The sequence below is a fragment of the Apis mellifera genome, linkage group LG12 (assembly GCF_003254395.2).
Source record: "Apis mellifera strain DH4 linkage group LG12, Amel_HAv3.1, whole genome shotgun sequence".
Classification (NCBI taxonomy): domain Eukaryota; kingdom Metazoa; phylum Arthropoda; class Insecta; order Hymenoptera; family Apidae; genus Apis; species Apis mellifera.
This window is the reverse complement of record NC_037649.1, coordinates 9321035-9339287: the sequence shown is the minus strand read 5'-3', so window position 1 is coordinate 9339287 and position 18253 is coordinate 9321035. Positions and strand designations below refer to the sequence as shown.

The 18253-nt window shown below is 36.6% G+C and overlaps 1 protein-coding gene across 8 annotated transcripts in view; it reads left to right on the top strand.

Annotated features, from left to right (window-relative positions):
* The window catches only part of LOC724243 (fasciclin-3), a 306903-nt gene that overhangs the window by 283396 nt on the left and 5254 nt on the right, over positions 1 to 18253 (top strand). For 3 of the 8 annotated variants that reach the window (XM_026444345.1, XM_026444344.1, XM_026444341.1), the window contains exons 2-8: positions 2516 to 2845; positions 3466 to 3600; positions 3712 to 3900; positions 4160 to 4344; positions 5952 to 6093; positions 6757 to 6807; positions 8010 to 8123. In XM_026444345.1, the coding sequence (XP_026300130.1) occupies positions 2516 to 2845; positions 3466 to 3600; positions 3712 to 3900; positions 4160 to 4344; positions 5952 to 6093; positions 6757 to 6807; positions 8010 to 8123 (1146 nt within the window). Of the gene's footprint in view, positions 1 to 2515; positions 2846 to 3465; positions 3601 to 3711; positions 3901 to 4159; positions 4345 to 5951; positions 6094 to 6756; positions 6808 to 8009; positions 8124 to 11165; positions 17042 to 18253 lie in introns of those variants that run through there. The other 5 variants (XM_026444346.1, XM_026444343.1, XM_026444347.1 and 2 more) reach the window with 4 other exon arrangements.

Genomic DNA, 18253 nt, shown 5'->3' with positions numbered 1-18253 from the left:
TCGATTTTTATGTAAAAATTCAAATTTAAGTAATCATATGTATTACAACGGTGGAAGAGTAGATGAGAATTTTTCCTGTCCCCTCTCTTCGTTCTTTATAATGAACGAAATAATTATTTCTAGTTTTTTCAAGAATAAAAAAAAAAGAGTTTTGTTCAAATATCGCGACGAGAAGATTTATTCCGTGAGCGGAGTGTAAAAAGAAAAGAAATGGGGAGGGAAAAAATTTCAAAATGGAATTCTGTCTGGAATTTTGTTGTTTGGAGTGAACACAAATGATTACGTAAACCGGATGCAATTCCCTAATTGTCGAGATGTAATTTCGCGAAGGATCGAGTCACGGTTTATCGAGTTACAAAGGAGGAGGAGGAGGAGGGGCGAAATTCAGAGCTCGATGGGACGATATAATAAATTCGCGAGAGGCCGCGAGCACCCACCACACGCGGTGGTTCCTCATTCGATTCTGCCAACAAACTGCATTACACCCCGCAACGTTCGCGCGGATAATGAACCAATTTTCTCGAGAATTTAATTTGTTGCAGAACAGTCGCTCGTAAGCCTGTTTCTCGTTTTTCGCGTGCCGTTGCTCGCGAAGTAATCGCGGACGCCTGTAACGAACTAACCTGAAATTCGGTTTCCGCGTATAATGTTCAACCCCTTTCACGCTCAAAAATATATATATATATATATATATATATATATATATATATTACATTTACTCGTATACCGAAAAGAAGAAAATCGAACAGAAAATCGAGAAGAATCGAGTCATTTTTATTAGAAAGGATTTCAATTATTTTTTTGGACGGATCCCATAGGGATATTCTAAAATCGATCCATCGAGAGATTGATTCGACGATAAAGATAAAGAAAAAAAGAAAAGAGAGAAAAAAATTAGATTGCGAGGAAGAATGGGAGAATTTTTATTCGAATGATTTCACGAACGTGACTCACTTTTGTTAACGGGAAAATATCGAACGTCGGGATTTGACAATACGGTTACTAATGGAATATAGTGGTACACGTTCTCACTTTTCGACCAGGAATCCATTTCACCCCCTCCCCCTTAACTCTCTTCGCTCCTCTTCCGGAACTGGTTGCTGCAGCTCGATACTTTCCAAGCTTTTTGCGCTTGGAAACTTTTGTTCATTTACGATACAACCAGACCGTCGGCTACTTCTCGTTATCCATTACATACTCGGCACAATTACCGGGGAAAGTTTGGTAAAAAAGCGATAGGGGTAGAAAGAAAATTTCTCGACTTTCTCCTTTTTTTTTCTTTTCTTTTTCGTTGTTGTAGACGAACGATCTACGAGCTACGAAGCTTGGAATCGTGGGCTAAATATAGGGAAATTTGATTGGAAGGGGGAGGGAAAGGTAATCTTGCGTTGTTTGATTAGTCGATAAATCGATAAAACGGTGGAACAAGGATGGAAGCGATTAATTTGAATATGCTGCGATTTCGTGTGGTGCGCGTAAGCTTTTATTTAATTTCGGGATTGTTTTCGCTTGGAAATTATTATCGTTCAGCGTCCAATGGCGGATTATCGAAATGGCTTTTGCAAAAAAGATTTTTTCACCGTCGTTTAATTTTTATAAATTTCGGTATAACTAATGAAATTTTTTTCCGTATATTCTTTTTTCCATCTTTCTTTTCTTTCGGCGTTCGAAAATTTCTTTCGAGAGCAGAATTTAATCAACTTTCCCGTTTGCCTCATAAATCTTGAAACACCGTTCAATCCAGCGCTATAATTGTCTCCCTGTCGCTTCGTGTCGCCACACGTATCCTGGCAGGAATGCAGATTAAAATTCACCAGCAATGCGTTCGAGATTAGCCGCTGTTTCGATACCGCGGAAATTTACGATCCGTATGAAATCGAGCGTGGATTAAAACTAAAGACAGTGAAGAATTTTGTATTCGAGGAATATGAATCACGAACGAAAGAGAGAGAGGCGAACGTTTTGAATTTAACGATTGTAAAATTGAAAAATTCGAGGAGGGAAATTAAAAAATTAAACGATGTAAAGAAATAGGGTAGAAAGAATCAATTCTATGGTGTTGATGGATAAAGGAAGAAATTGTAAAGAAAGAGCGTAAAAAGTACAAAATATTTTTCTGCTTTTATTTTTACGATTCAAAGTGTTGAAAAATGTTGTTCGTATCATCTTACTATACTAAACTAAAATTTGAACAGTTAAAATTAAAATCGTTTTCTGAGACGCGAAATGAAAATTTCGAAGTGGCGTTAAATCTTCCACGATAAAGTCGACGAAAGCGCGCTTTTGCGTCTTCTTGATCATATTACAACTTACGAGCTCGTTCAAACGAGACTCCATAAACACCTTTCCTCTTTCGTCCCTATTTCCTTGTTTTCTGCTTAATTAAACCTCGACAAAACCACCCCCGAATATATTTCCACGTAAAATAATTCCTTCTGCGAATTTCATATTTCGTTAAAAATAAGAAAACAAATATAACAACATTATAAGATAATCTTTTCTCTCTAATCATTTTCAGCATCGAAATCGAACCTGGTCGTGGACATCGAGCCGAAACGACCGACTGCCGTCCGATTGGGCGAGAGCCTGCAAATTTTGTGCAGAGTTGGTAGACCGCTTCGGGTGTGCCGTGTCGAGATACCTGGCGAGGAAGGTGGTATAGTTCTGTCGAAGGGGCAACCGCCCGAAGACGGCATCGAGTATTACGGGGAGGGAACGGAGGCGGGCCAGTGCGGTGTCCGCATAGCCAAGATCAAGGAAAGCCACGATGGAATATTCAAATGCACCCTGACCACGACCGACAGCCGATCGGAGGAGCAGGCATCCATGAGGATCATCGTTGCCAGTCTGTATCGATAACGTTATCCGTCTTCGTGCACGATCGATAATAGAGACGCATGTACAATCGTCATATCGATTTTTAATTTGGTTCGAGTCGAGCTAATAATTAAAATCCTCGCTCGTAATTAATCGTTTCGAGGTTTCTCCCTTTTCGAGAAATTAATGAGAAAATCGGTGTGAAACTTCGTGACGTTACTTGTCCGGGGGAAAGTATATATATATATCCCTTCCGGGGTGAATGTGAAAAATATAACCGTCGTCGTTGTCTACGTGTGCGGGAGAATTCGAGAACTAATTAATCTTCGTTAAGAGAATTGCTTACGCGAGAGTGGGAGGAAGGGAGAGGTACGCGAAAGGAAATTACTGTTTTCAGATAAAGTCGATAGAGATAAATGATGAAAACGGGCTATGATCGAGAGAGAGAGAGAGAGAGAGAGTTGTTTCGAAACGAATTTAAATAAAGATCTGCAAGTTTTTTCCTCCTCTCCATGGGGAGAGGATTAACGAGATTCGACGTATCCCGGCCGCGTTTTTTTAAACCCTCGGCGAAAATTCAACGTTTCCGGAATTGTTGCCGGGACCGAAGCGAATAATTAATTTTGCACGGAACTCATGGATTTACAGAACCGCCGAATAATCCAGAGCTTCACACTAGTCAAGGATCGGATGGAAGGAATATATACAGGAAGGGAGAAAAATTGGAAGTGAGTTGCAGCGCGCCAGGCGGGCGTCCAGCGGCCAACGTTTCTTTGTTCCTCGGTAATTATGTCTCGTGCGGCTAAGAATGTTTCGATCAGATACTTTTCCTTTCTTTTCCCTTCTATAAAAATATAAACTTGTGACTTTTGCTCGTTTTCGACACGACGTTAGACGACGAGCCAATCGGTAACGAGGAAAGGCCAACGATTTACGACTCGAACGTGGACGACAATTCACTGGCCGTGCAAAATGCATCGCGCGCCTTGGACTGGACCGACAACGGGAAAGTTCTTCGATGCGTGGCCGGTCACATCGCCCTCGACCGGCCTAAAGAAACCACTATGCAACTGCAGGTCTACTGTAAGTGATACAATTCGAAATAATTTTTCAAGGAAATTTTCTTTTTTCTCTGCAAATAACTTCTCCGCTCGTTCTCTCGATTCTCTTAGTTGTTGTTTTCTTTTCTTTTTTTCTTTTTTTTTTTTTAATTCTCGAGACGAAGGAGAGGTGACGAGTATTTTAAGTTTCGAAGGTGGTTCTTTTTTTTTTCTTCTTCTTCTTTACGCACGCCTATGAACTGTTGAAAAAAAGATGAAAAGGAGAAAATTGTTTTTATTAGATCCTCCTCAACCTCAGTCAACGATCGAACGATTTGGATACGTAATTGGACGGCAGGGAATCGTGAACGTGACCGTTTACGCAAATCCTAGGCCGCGTTTTTTATGGCGTGTGAACAATGAGATAATCAACGAGGGACGTCCAGACGAGAGCAATCGGCTCGAAACCTCGACCGCCGTGGATCTGGTAAATTGTTCGATTAATTCTTACGATTTAAATTTTATATTTAAAATATTATCATAACGATCGATTGCCTTTCGAGAAACCTTACCTTATTTATACAAGTCGCGTATGATTGATTCAAATTCGGTTAAATAAGTTCTAAGAGAAATTGTATCTCGTCTTGAAAATTTCTCCTTCCATTAATATTACGAATAAAATATATTCCTCTACTGTTAAGAAAGATCGATCGTCTGGTGCTATGAAAATTCCGAGCTGATTCAAACGAACTGCTCGAATGATAAATTAATATTGAATTTCATCGATGGTGATTAAAAACTGCCAACGAAAATAAGGAAACAACGTGAGAAATTAATTCGTTGAAAAGGCAGAGGTTGAATTATCGATAGAAAGTACGATGGAATAAATATTGAAACGTGTAATTTGATAGAGAGAGTTTTCTCGTAAAAAACAAGGAAAGAGTAAATTGGAGAAACGGAACGATCGACGATGGAGGAGTCGAAATGAAGGAGAATAAAGAGCCGAAGGTAATGGAACAAAGATTCTACATTCCTGAGCATCGATTTTCACCTTGCGCACTTAGGCGGTTTTTATTCACATTCGCGTGACTCGCAAATTTCCCCTCTCTAATCAAACAGCTTTAATGAAATTCCACTCGATTCAGATGCTACAATTCGTTCCGTGAAATCGTCCGAGATAATATATCGGGGACGAAACTTATTTTGTGCACAACAGTGGGGGAAGAATTATTAGAAATCTTCTCCTCTCTCGTTTGAACATATATTTAATAAAATTATTCTTGTTGATTACTTGATATCTTTCTATCTAGATTTTATTTAAAGAAAGAAAGTTTCGTGAAAAATATCGATAATACAATTCTCTCAATAAAAGAATCTCTTGATCCAAGGGGAAAGAATTACAATAATAATGGGATCGAAGAATAACGTTGGGAAGCGAAACGAAATATCACGATTAAATTAAAATTCGTGGAAATATCGGCTCGTGAATTTCGTTCAAATTCAATGTATATATATATATATATTTGTATGTATATATATATATATATACGTAGAATATCGAGAGATTGAAATCAAAGTGTCACTTAAACGTGAACACCACTTGACCTCCGGTCATTGGAAAAACGAAGTCGAAAACATTTCGAAACAATGCTCGACAAGTTCGATACCGCGAAAGGCTCTAAATGAGCATCGTTGCGGAAGAAACCAATAAAAGGACGAAACGACCTGATCGAAACCGCTTGGCGAACAGCATAGCATGAACAGCCCTCAAAAGGCCATCTGGGAACTGGCAATCGAACTGGGTATCGATGAATGCGAATCAATTTTCAATTGGAAAGGCAATTGATATCGGTGAAACTTGCACTCTTTTCCCCTCCCCTTGTTCTTTCTTTCTTTCTTTCTTCTTCTCTTTTTTATTTATTTATTTATTATTTATTTATTTTCTTTTTTTTAAACAACACATTGAAATCCAGAAATTCACGAGAATTTTTATATATACGGTTTTACGGTGAAGAATAATAATCGGTTTTAAGAAGTGCGGTTTCTTCGATAAGGAATTTCAAACGATATAAAGGAATTTCGTTAATCTTGCAGGGGAGAGGAGCGTGGAGCGTAATCCTGACGATCGACAGTGTGCAAAAATCCGACACGGAGAAGGAATATATCCTGGAAGCCCGCAACGGCGAAGGAGCTTACGAATATCGTATCATTTTGTCGACAGCCACAGAACCAGCAGGTAAAGCCATCGAGAGAGCCCCTCTCCCACGGGTTACGATTCGATATAATCGTAAAAATTCGCTTGATCTCACACTGTGCACAAGAGTAGCAACTTTATTTATTCCGTTGAAGTAGAGAAAAAGAGAAGAAATAGAAGAATAGAAACGTTTCATTCGCGATAATTTCGAGAAAACAGATCACGCGTCTCAAAAGAAAAAAAAGAGTGAGATAAAGATATAACGTTACAAACGTTAAGAAGAATTAATTTTTTACACTCGTATATTAACGTCGATATTAACGATGATCGAATATATCGTCGTATTAACGAGAACGGATAAAGACCGATTTGAAATTCATTGGTAGCTGTCGATCATCTTCCTGTTAGTTTTCGCACTTGGCGCGTTCGTCACCAGCATTTCATCCGATCGAGCATACTCACCACCTGTCTATCGATTCACGTCATACTCGTTGTCACTTTCACGTATTCTACCATACCGTCGATTGCGATTACACCGAATATTATACGAATTAGAATTATTATTATTATTATTACTATTACTATTATTACTTTTCCTGCCCCCCCTTTTTTTCTCTTCTATCGCGTTTCATCCCCCGTCTGTCTCATATCCTCTACGTATTTCTAATCATATATCGATTACCTTCACCGCATGCTCTCACGCAGGGCCGTTCGGTCACTTCTATGGTAAGCTCTCCGAACACATGCACGCACTAGGTAATGTCATTCTTTCAAATTATTATACGTAAGTAGTCGATGTAGTTGTCCGTCGTGCGTCGAGTTCCGAGTAATAAATAAATAAATAAATAAATAAATCTTGATTGAAAAATTGCGAGGTAAACTGTTTCTTTCTCGAATTTATTTAATGATAGAAGAAAACAAAAGAAGAAAGGAATTAAATAAATATCGACCGGTTTGAAAAATCGAGACGCGTATATTTTGTCAAATATTTTTCGAACGTTACCTGTCTCAAACGTATTATCTCGTTGTTTGTTCAAAGATCGTACAAAAAATCGCGTAAACCGGATGCGTTTTTTTTCCCCAGATTTTTTAAACCGGTGTCATGAATTCGCGCGAAAGTCGAATGATAGATTCACGAAAGAATCAAAAAATGGAACTCTCCGCGCCACGAGACACGTGTGTTATATGTGTACATATGTGTGTGTGTATGCGTGTGTATGTGTATGTATGACGTTTGTTATTGATGCTAACTGCAAACATGAATGGCAGATCTGTATTTTTCGAATAAACATGACTAAATTTCTGCTCGATCGCCTCTACGTGAATCAACGCTTTTTTTTTCGATATTGAACACGGATTTCGCGCCACCGATTTCTTTGCACGCGTTTTAAAGAATATAAATCTAAAATTTTTTAATGTCAACCAATGTTAAATGTTTGAAATGAAAACCGCTTGTTCATTATTCTTACTATATATAATATATATATACACGTATATTTTTTTAAAAAATATACTTTCTGCATTCATGGCTCTGCTTCGTGTTTATTAATTGCCGATTTTTTTTCAACATAGATCAATACGAGACACCGCGACACTATGATTTCCATCGTACATATATTCAAGATTGATTGAAATCGTGTCTTGAAAACGCTGAACGCTTAATATCTTGAACGATAGATATTCAGTTATGCATTCGTGCATTGAATAAATATATAAATGGCGCATGATTTCTAATTCGATATCTCTTCGATTCGATTTTTTCCGATATTTTTATATAAATATAAATAATATCCTCGTCGCGATATTTGAAGATTATACAAATATCGCGTCGAAGAATTATTTAATCGAGGGCATAATCGAGTATTCATATTACGTTTATTCGATATTTATTCGATGAATTGAAAAAAAAAAGGAAGGAAAAAGAAAAAACGTCAATGTGGCTTTCTACGAAATTTCAGGCGTCGATTTAGATGCTGGTTCCATCATCGGAATCGTGGTCGGTGCCCTGGTGCTACTCCTCATCGTTTTCATACTAATTTTTGCCCGCGCGACCGGACGCTGGTGCTTCGCAGGTGAGTGTCACATTTTTTCCAATTAATTCGCACTAAAAGTAATTGGAACACGTGCCACGCGATATCCCCCATATCCTTTTTTTTTTGGCGATTTTTCGTGTACTTTATTACACTTTGATTAATCGACACGATTAAATTAAACGAGAAAATAAATGAATTAGACGAACGAATTAATAAAAAAAAAAAAAATTAATTAACAATTAGAATCAATCGTTCGATTACTGTTATTAATCGTAGATAAAAAGCCATAAGATATTTCGCGTTATTTTTATATCGATGGATAGGATATTTACAGATACTTTTGTCATTTAAAAAAGATATCCAATAATAATGATTTTTTAATCGTTGACAAAATGAGTGGTCGTGCGTGTACGTAGATGGCGAACGATATTTCCTAAAGCTGTACTCTTTAAAATCGTGAAATTTTAAATGTCTCTTACTTTTTTTTTTTTTCACATATCTATATATTTGTATGTATACAAATGTCTTGTGTGTTGTGCCGCTACCGATAGGACAGCATGCAAGTCGGGCCAAGTAAAGAATAAGGAGAAACAGCAACAATTACCTTGCGATTCCGTACTCTAGGCATGACACTGTCCAGGGGTAAGTCACCTCAGGCAGCAAAAAAAAAAAAAAAAAAAAAAACAAGAAACAAAAAGCAACCCCCATTTTTTTCAACAAAGTATATTGCTCGTTTATCCTCATCGTCTCATCAAACAGCTCGCCATTTCTCTCATATCCGTGATCATATCTGATTCATTCTTTTTTTTTCTTTTTTTCTTCAATTTAAAATCCTCTTGTATTACGATCGTGCACCTGGTCTTGGCTAATCGGTGAGAAAACGCGGTTGTAACACGCGGTTTATCTCTCGAATATATATCTCTCGAATATCGAAAATATCTCCGAGAAACGATTTTCAAGCGTTGCGAAATGAATATTTGCCCGAAATGTGAAACGAACGTTTTAATATCGAGTAAAGAAGAGTTTAAGAATTTGGTGATATTGAAATTTACGATATAATATGAAATGTTATATACATGTGTACTATCGTAATGTTAAATTCTATAAAAATAGAAATTGTTTTAAAGTTCGTTCGAGAACGAGTGAGAGCTCGTTCGATTGATCTCGATCGATTCTATCTATCGTTTTTTCCCGTTCGTTTGCGCGCGATGAATAAAAATAATAAAATGAGAAAAGAAAAACTTCTGGATAACATTTAGCTGAGAGTCAAAGTTCGATTATTCATTATTAAAAATCTGTGGCGTGTAATCGATAACCGAGTGACGAATGAACAAATCGGAATTTCATTGTTCGGAACAATTCGTTTATCGGCAAACACATTTATTTTTTGACGATGAATATTCATATATCTTTTTTCTTTATTTTTTTAAAAATCATTGTATTTAATCGATTATCTAATGATTCCGTTTAAAATAATCCTAATGTACAAATAGTAGAACGTTTAAATAAATCCAGAATGCATATTTTCTTTCTCCAATAATCGTTTTTTGATCCTAAGTTTATTTTTTTTTTCATTGTTTATCATTTTATATAAAAGTAGTTAGAGAAGGATATTGTTTTAATTCGATAAAAATTGTCGAGAGAAAATAAGTAAGGACAATTGTGAAATATTAAATATCATAAATGTTAAATGAGATTTCGTTTCATTCAATCACGAAATTCATTCGTGCATGCACATTGTGCTTAGTCTCACAGCATGTACTAATACGATGCCTAATTTATGCCTCTATTATTATTCGCCCAGTGTTTTTCAAATTCTTTCCATCCGAAAAAAGAGAGAGAAGTACAATTTAAGGGAGAAAAAAAGGGAAAGAAATACGACAGAGAACGAAAAATTTCCATTAAAAAAGATTTTATTTTCGATCATTCTCGACACCAGAATTATATACTTCGTACTGAATGCAAAGAGATCGTTCATTCGCGGTTAAATAGAGAATCGAAGCTGTTTGAAAAACACTGACTCAGGGCACGATTGTAGCGACACGTTGTTCAAGAAATCCCCCGCGGGATTTCTCTAAATTTCAAGACTATCGGGGTCGAACGAAAAAAGAAAAAGAAAAAAGAGCGAATTTCCTTTGCGACAAGCAACGACAATCGGCGAAGGCGAAGTGTGGTGACATTTGTTCGAATCGAAACCAGACCAGATCCCTTTTATCGATTACCTCTCTTTCAATTTTCCTTCCCACCCAAAAATGTGGATTACATTTTCTCTTTCTTAGAATTAATACGATCAATGATATAATCACGATATTATTATTATTATTTCTCACGATTGATGATCGTGCAAGCATGCTCGTATCGATTCCCTTTTTTTATTCTTTCAATTCAATTTCCCTCTCGATTCTCCCAATCACGATTCTCGATGTTACCCTTAGATGACAATTAGACGATTACGTGTTCAAACTTTATCACGTTTACTTTACTACTCACGTTATTTATTCACTTGCTTGGATTGAAATATATATATATATATATATACATATATTTATTATTAGTGCGATGACTTGCCTGTTTGAATGTTTATGATTATTAACACAGTTTTCTAACAATCGATCAGATCGATTTCGTTTGCAAACGCCTGAGCAATACGCGTCCAATACGAGGGAAAACGTAATCAAAAATCAACCGTATTCCATCGCGTATTCCAAAATTCTATAAATAATCCTTCTTACTTAACAGAAAGAAGAAAATTTTAATTCCAACGTTATCTCAAAAAGAAAAGTCCATCTCGTAGCTCGCGCGTTTGCAAATCCCTCGCACTTGATGAAAATCGATCGAAACAAAACACATTAACAACACGAAAACACGAACGACACTATGAACGCGACAGAGAAACTATTGAATAAAACGGAACAAAAAAAAAGAAATAACCTCGTCCTCGAGGATAAACGATAAAAAAGAACCTAAAATAAAATAAAATAAAACAGAGGGGGAGAGAAAAAGGGGGGGAGAGAGAGAGAGAGAGAGAGAGATCCACACACGCACTTTTGCCTTGACCGATCGTGGCGTTGCTTGTTGCAGCGAGGCGTCGGGGCGACGAGGAAGCTGCGAGCGGTGTCGGCGCCGGAAGCGAGGCGCACATCACCCCTGGGGACGAGGACGAAGAGGATCACGACGAGGACCCGCGTATCATCGATGAGAAAATACCGCAGGGTGGCCAGGAGAATCCGATACACGCGAGCACGGAATACGTGAACGGGCGCACCGACGTCAAGGAGGCGAAGAAGGACGAGAAGACGGACACGCCTGTTTAAAAAAAAAGAAAAGAAAAATAAGAAAAAAAAAAAAAAAAAAGAATCGACCGATCATCGTCGTCATCGTCGTCGTCGTCGTCGTCGTCGTCGTTCCTTCTTCTCACGCGGAAATAAGCTGTCGCCTTCGATGGTTCGACCATCGAACTTTTGCAAACCGATCATCTTTCATCCCGCGAAAAGTAATATCTCGTTATTCTCGTATTTCGTGGATCGAGGTGTGATTTGGATCGAAATCGAATGAAACGGAATGGATTCGAGGAAGGGAACGGAAGGGGGCGGAATTCGAAATATTCCAGGAAACGATTGGTTTTCTTTTTTTTTTTTTTTTTTTTTTTTAGTATTATAGACTTAGAAGTACTTTTTACTTCGAGAGACAGCGTTATCACGAGATCACGAGTTTTCTTTTTTCTTTTTCTGACTTCCGATTCGATCCAATTTGCCCCGCGAAACGAACCCGATTATTTTCTTCACTCGATTATTTTCGATATAAATTTCTCGCTCGCTTCATTGAACGACACCGTCAACATCCGAGGTAAATGACTAAAAAAAAAAAAAAATATTCCATTGACGCGAAGGGGGTGTTTCAAGAGGAATTCTCAAGAGGAACACGCGCTTCCTTTCTACATCTCGTCGCACGAATCTCGCGTTTAGTTTGTTAAGAACGAATCTCTTTCTATTTTTTATTATTATTATTATTATTATTATTAATATTAATATTAATATTATTACTATTATTATTATTATTATTACTATTATTTCCTCTTTCTATACAATACAACATCGCGTATTTATTTTTTCACGCGACACACGAGTATTAATTGTTATTTTATATTCGCCTTGACATAAGAGACATAAAGTATGAAACTCCGCGTCAAATCTTACGATATAATCCTTAATTTAACAACTCTGTCTAATCTTGCATTTCCTCGTTTCTTTTTTCCGTACGATTTTTCCGTCTCTTCGAATGGCAGCTGCGTTCGTAATTCCGCGGGAACACGAATTATTCTCCGCTCGTCAACGATCGGGAAAACACGATCCCTCGATGCCTCGATTGAAAAAAAAAAAGAAAAAGAAAGAAAAAGAAAAAAAAAGGAAAAAGGAAAAAAGAAAAAAAATAATAATGAACAATTTCGCGACGAGCGAAATTGTTGTTTTTTTTTCGGCCTCCCCGCTGATCGCCGTGTATAACTTTTGTAAATAGGATTTTTTTCGCGACCCGACGACCAACCCGTCGTCCAATCGGCGGTGCATGCGTTAGCCGCCTTTTTCCTTTTCTTCTACGACGAAACAGACGTACACACATACATACACACGTACATATATATATATACACACGAATGGGAGGGAGGGGAGGGGAGGATAAATTCGCTTCGATCGAGTCATTTCACACTTTATTGAATAATTGTACGCGTATCGATCGTCAACTTTTCGAGGACAGTTTCCCCAACTAGAAGATATATACTTTTCGAGTTACACGTTATAGGTTGAAATATTCAAAGTTTCGAGAATTAAATTAATTAACAGACCGAACTGAATTGTAGTGAAAAAATATATGGACGGTCTGTAAAACCTATAACTTGTACCTTGTCGATCGTTGTTTTACCCCTAAAAATTTGTAAAATTAAAAAAAAAAGAATCCTTAAAAAGTTATCTAAAGAATTTAAAGAAAAAGATTCTATATATATATTTCGTCCTCGAGAAGTTGATTGGAATATCGCTAAGGAATATCGTTGTTAGATAAACACGCGTTTGCGAGCTGTCCTCGAATAATTCTATTCTATTCTAAAAATAAATCGAGTTTCCAATAGGGAAGAGAAAGAATCGCCTTTGGAGATTCACGCTCGGGAAAGAGATGGACTGTCGTCACGGGGAGCGTGTCATGTATGTACACACACGACAAGCGACGTCTAATGATAATATTATCGATAAAACAAAGTGATTACGATTAGCGCGAAACGAAGTGGGGACGAGCGGGAAATTTCTCGGATATTGGAAAAGTTTCAACAAGCTTGGCGCGAACAAATCAAACATTTTTGTAGACGAGTTTTTTCTAGAAAAAAAAAGAATAAAAAAAAAAAAAAGGACGCATCAACGTTGAAGAATAAATGGGAGGGTAAGGGGGATGGGGAAAATCTAGAGCAAAAGAGTAAAAAAAAAATAAAAATAGGAGAGTAGGATGAATTACGCGTGCACGACGAACAAAAAAAAGATAAATTTCCACGGTTCGATATTCCCTTCTCTCGAAAAATCGTCTCTGCGAGTTTGTTTCAAATATAGATATATATATATATACAGCACAATTAGTTAGCAGCAAAGGTGTTAGATCGAGTAAAATTACGTATTCGATAAAAAAAAAAAAAAGCGCGAGTCAAAGTTTATTTTTCAATTTAAATATTTACTGTTTTGTTTTACGATTCGAAACGGTTTCGATGTAAAATACACAATTTACGACGAAAAAGAAATATATATATATATATATATTTAAACGGTCAAATAAATTTTGTGACCAATCGCACGAGTATACAAAGTCGAACGGATGTTTTTTGTAATGAATTAAACGCAGAGGATGAAAGCTTCCAACGCGCTTAACGTTCGGCTGAATTTTTCCAAAGCTTTTTTTTTTTTTTTTTTTTTTGTTCAACGTGTCCCTTTCAACCACGACAGAAGGAATTATCAACCGTGAGAAGAAAACGCTTTACGTGCACGTGCAAAGAGATCTATTAAAAAAATAACGCCGTAACCACGTTCGAAAAAAAAAAGGGGGGAGAAGAGAAACAGAAACGAACACATTCCACGATGTAGCTTTCGTTCTTAGGCGAGTCCTTTTGTTTTTTTTTTTTTTTTTTTTTTTTTTTTTTTTTTTTTTTTTTTTTTTTTTTTTTAATCCAGGACATATGTATAGTCAACGCGTGCTGACTGACACGTATCTCGCGTTCTATAATTTGTATAAATGTGATTTTTTTTTTTTTTCTTCTTTTAGCAGAAACAGTATTATTTTACGTGTATACGTACTCGAAACGAATAATTCAATGACACGGAAATGGAGGCGTGTTCTATTTTTTTTTTCTTTTTCTTTTTTTAGAGATAGACAATATACACGCCCTATCCTTTCCACGTAACAATCTCTTTTACACGTTCAATCGATCCAATGATTGTTCAGATTGTATTGATATTTATAATACTCGTTTTAATATTCGGATTGTGTCGCGACTCGATAACTCGACGATCGGATTATTCATAAGTTTTTTAAGGAGAAATTGATTCGACAATCGTTCAAACTCTCGCGATGCTTTTAACCCGCACTCTACTAAAGCTTTTTACCAAACGATTCCGTTTTTTCGCAAAAAAGAATTTCCAATAGAATAGCACAAATATACGTTTAAGATGTGTTTTGTAAAAAAAAAAAAAAGGAAGAGAGAAAATGGATATAAAAATTTGTATAAAAGTATCGTTAAAAAATATATAAGGCGGATAAATGTTAAAAAAGATTCGTTGGCACGTTAGCAGCATTTTAGCCATCATTACACGTATCATCATGTTTCGAGACCGCGGCAAAGACTGAAAACACAACATTCCTCTCGAACTGTCGAATTTTTCTACGAACAATTTCTTTTTTTTAACCAAAATTTTTTATACCGTGCAGTCAGTTTCATCGAAGAAAAAAAAAAGAAGAAGAAAACACCAAAATTCTCAAACGATAAAGTGTAAAGATTTTAAATGGATAACTTTTGATACTTCGAACTTTACGTACGATTGATTAGACGACATTCGTACGAACGACGAAAAAGATGTTCGATAATCGACATTCACAATTAAATTCGTTCACAGTCGCGATGTTTTCTCCGAAAACGATGCGCGAAAGAAACAACGCCCGCAAATGTTTTTCCTTTCTCGATCGCGAACTTAACTTCGATTTTTGCATTATCATTCCCATTCGACAATAAGTGTTCTTTGTACTTTTCTACGGAATAATCCTTACTTAGCTCAGTCGATAAGAAAAAAAGGAAAGAGAGAGGGAGAAAGAGAAAAAAATATTCACGAAAAAAGTAAAAAAAAAAAAAGATGGAAAGGAACTTAACGATTTTACGTGTACACGTGCATACACAGACACACACATACATACAGCACACTTTACAGAAAGAAGAAAAAAAGTTCACGAACGTAGGTGTCCACGGCGTCGTAAAAAGATGAATTATTAAAAGAGTAAAGGGGCAAAAATATAAAAAGTAAAAAAAAAAAAAAAAATAAGAAAAAAAGGAAAAAAAAGAAAGGAAAGAAAGAAGAGGGAGGGAGGGTGAGAAGAAGACGAGAGTACCCTGTATCTGTCACTCGTTGACGAAACATTTCCGAATTCTGCACATACACTCCTTCACTTTTTCCATATGCGATCGTGTTTTCACTTACAAAGAAGGATCGTCTCGTCCAACGAGTTCCCGCCCATCCAATTTACAAAGAATATATAATAAGTATCGATCAACGTAATTAGAGAATGGCGAAAAGTGAGACGAAAATGAAAAGAGGAGGAGGAGATTAAGAAAAAAAGAGGAAAGATTCCGGAGGAACTGGTCGGACGAAGACGATCGATCGAAGAAAAATTACTGTGTTGTATATATTAAATATATATATATATAAAATAAATAAATATATATATATAAATATATTATAAATATTATGGTACGAGATTGAATATAATAGTAACGAATATATATATTATATATATTCTGTGTCGAGGGCACTTGGCTTGCAACTCGTAAATATTAAACTGAATAAACTTATTTATCCACTTGCACTCCAATTGCCGAGCGACCTGTCGTTATCCGTGAATTTTTTGAGAAAAAGACTATTATTGGGCAGAGAGAGTGAGAGTGAGAGTGAGAGTGAGAATGAAAGCGAGAGTGAATGAGAGAAAGAGAGAGCGAGCGAAAGAGAGAAAGAAAAAGAGAGAGAGAGTAGTAAGGTTATTATTAATATAACTTAAGCGTGAGTTTTAAAAAATGAATTTCGCGATGGACGAATGAGAGGAGAGAAATACGATCGTCTCGGTCGTAAATATTATCTTATCCGGGTGAGGAGGAAAAAAAAAAAAGAAGAGAACAGTGCGGGGGAAAAAGAGAACTAGAGAAAATTGGAAAAATTATTATTTAGAAAGTAAATCGATTAAACGTGGATTGTACGTTGCCAATTAAATACTAATAATTTGTATCGCGTTTTGCAATGTCGAAGCGTCGTTTGCGCCGTTAAAGAGGCTGAGCCGTGTAATGTAAATGTGAGCAACGCACGTTTCTCTTACCTATTGCTCTGCTAAATTTCAACACTAGAACTGCCTAAATATATTGTAATAATAACGAGATTTAAACGATAGAAGAAAAAAAAAAAAAAAGAAATGATAGTCGAAGATCAGGGCCCTCTTGTTTTATAGTGATATTTAAGAAAAAAGGAAAAAAAAATGGAATTTCACGAATCAAATTTTCGTCAATTATCTATTAGGTTAAATCGCTGTACAAAGAAATAATATTCTTCTTACTGCCAATTTACCAAATGTCCGATTTAGCGAAGCAAAATGTGTGCAAGATTCGTGCATTCCTCAACGAATCACGTTTTGTTGCGGTATGTATTATTGTGTGACGACGAGCGACTTAAACGTATTAAATGTAATTTTAAAACGGAGCCTAAAAAAGGGAAGGGAAGGAACACACCGTCATACTTAACACGATGATAGAATGATGATGAAAGGACTGGACGAGTCGAGGGCCGCCCGAATTTTTTTATACACGCATACGCTATATACACCGTTTCGAGATATTTTATTCACGTGTCCAATGAATCGGATTTTTTTCTTTTACTTAATCGTCGAAGACGAAGACGATCGTCCCTTGGATCCCAAATGAAATTGGATAAAAATTTTTGAACGAAGACTTAACTTCGACAAGTTAAGATATCATTAAACTTAACGCTTGATAGTCTCTCTCTATCTCTCGAATTTTACTTCTCGAGAATTTTCCAGGAACTTTTAATCGACGAAAATGAAAAATATCTCGTTCGACGATCCAAAGGTGATCGTCTTCGATCGATCAGCGACGAAAAAACGCATCGAACCGGAATATCAAGAGCGAAGAAAAATCAGCACAAAACGGACGAAACGCGATTGCAAACGACGAACAGCCGTGTCTAAAGGGAATCTCACTGCCAATGTATACACTCCGGGAATCCTTCACGATAGATCGAAGGATGGATGCGGAGGATTTCATCGTTTCGCTCGAATCCTCTATCGAATCCTATCCCCTGCAATCTAGAAACGAATTTGTCGAGGAACAACTCGTGTACAAGGGAGGAGAAAGAAAGAAAAGGAATAAGAAGGGATGGAGAGAAAGAGAGGAAGAAAAAATAAAAAAAATAAAAAAAAGAAGACGAGCATTCGTTGCCGTCTGTGTGGTATACATATACGACTTGTGTTCGACGAACCTGTTCGTGCAACGCGCTTACGACAATGAAAGCACGTCGAAACGATAATCGATTAAACGCGAAACGATCGGAGAAAGGGAGAAATATATAGAGAGAGAGAGAGAAAGAAAAGTTGGAACGTCCTTTTGTAAGGAATATTAAGCGCGGATATACGTTGATGTACAAAAATTCCTTGCGGTACATTTTAAAAACGATATTAAGCCGCTTATTTCGTAATTCATTTCTAATGGTTCATTATTCTTAATGGTTAATTATTATTATTTAAAAATACGATGATCATGCTGCGATTACACTCGTATATGTATATTATATCTATTTAGTAGATCAAAGATACATATAAATATGTTCTCGTTACGATCTGTGCTCGTATAGAAATATTTTTTTCTTTTCTTT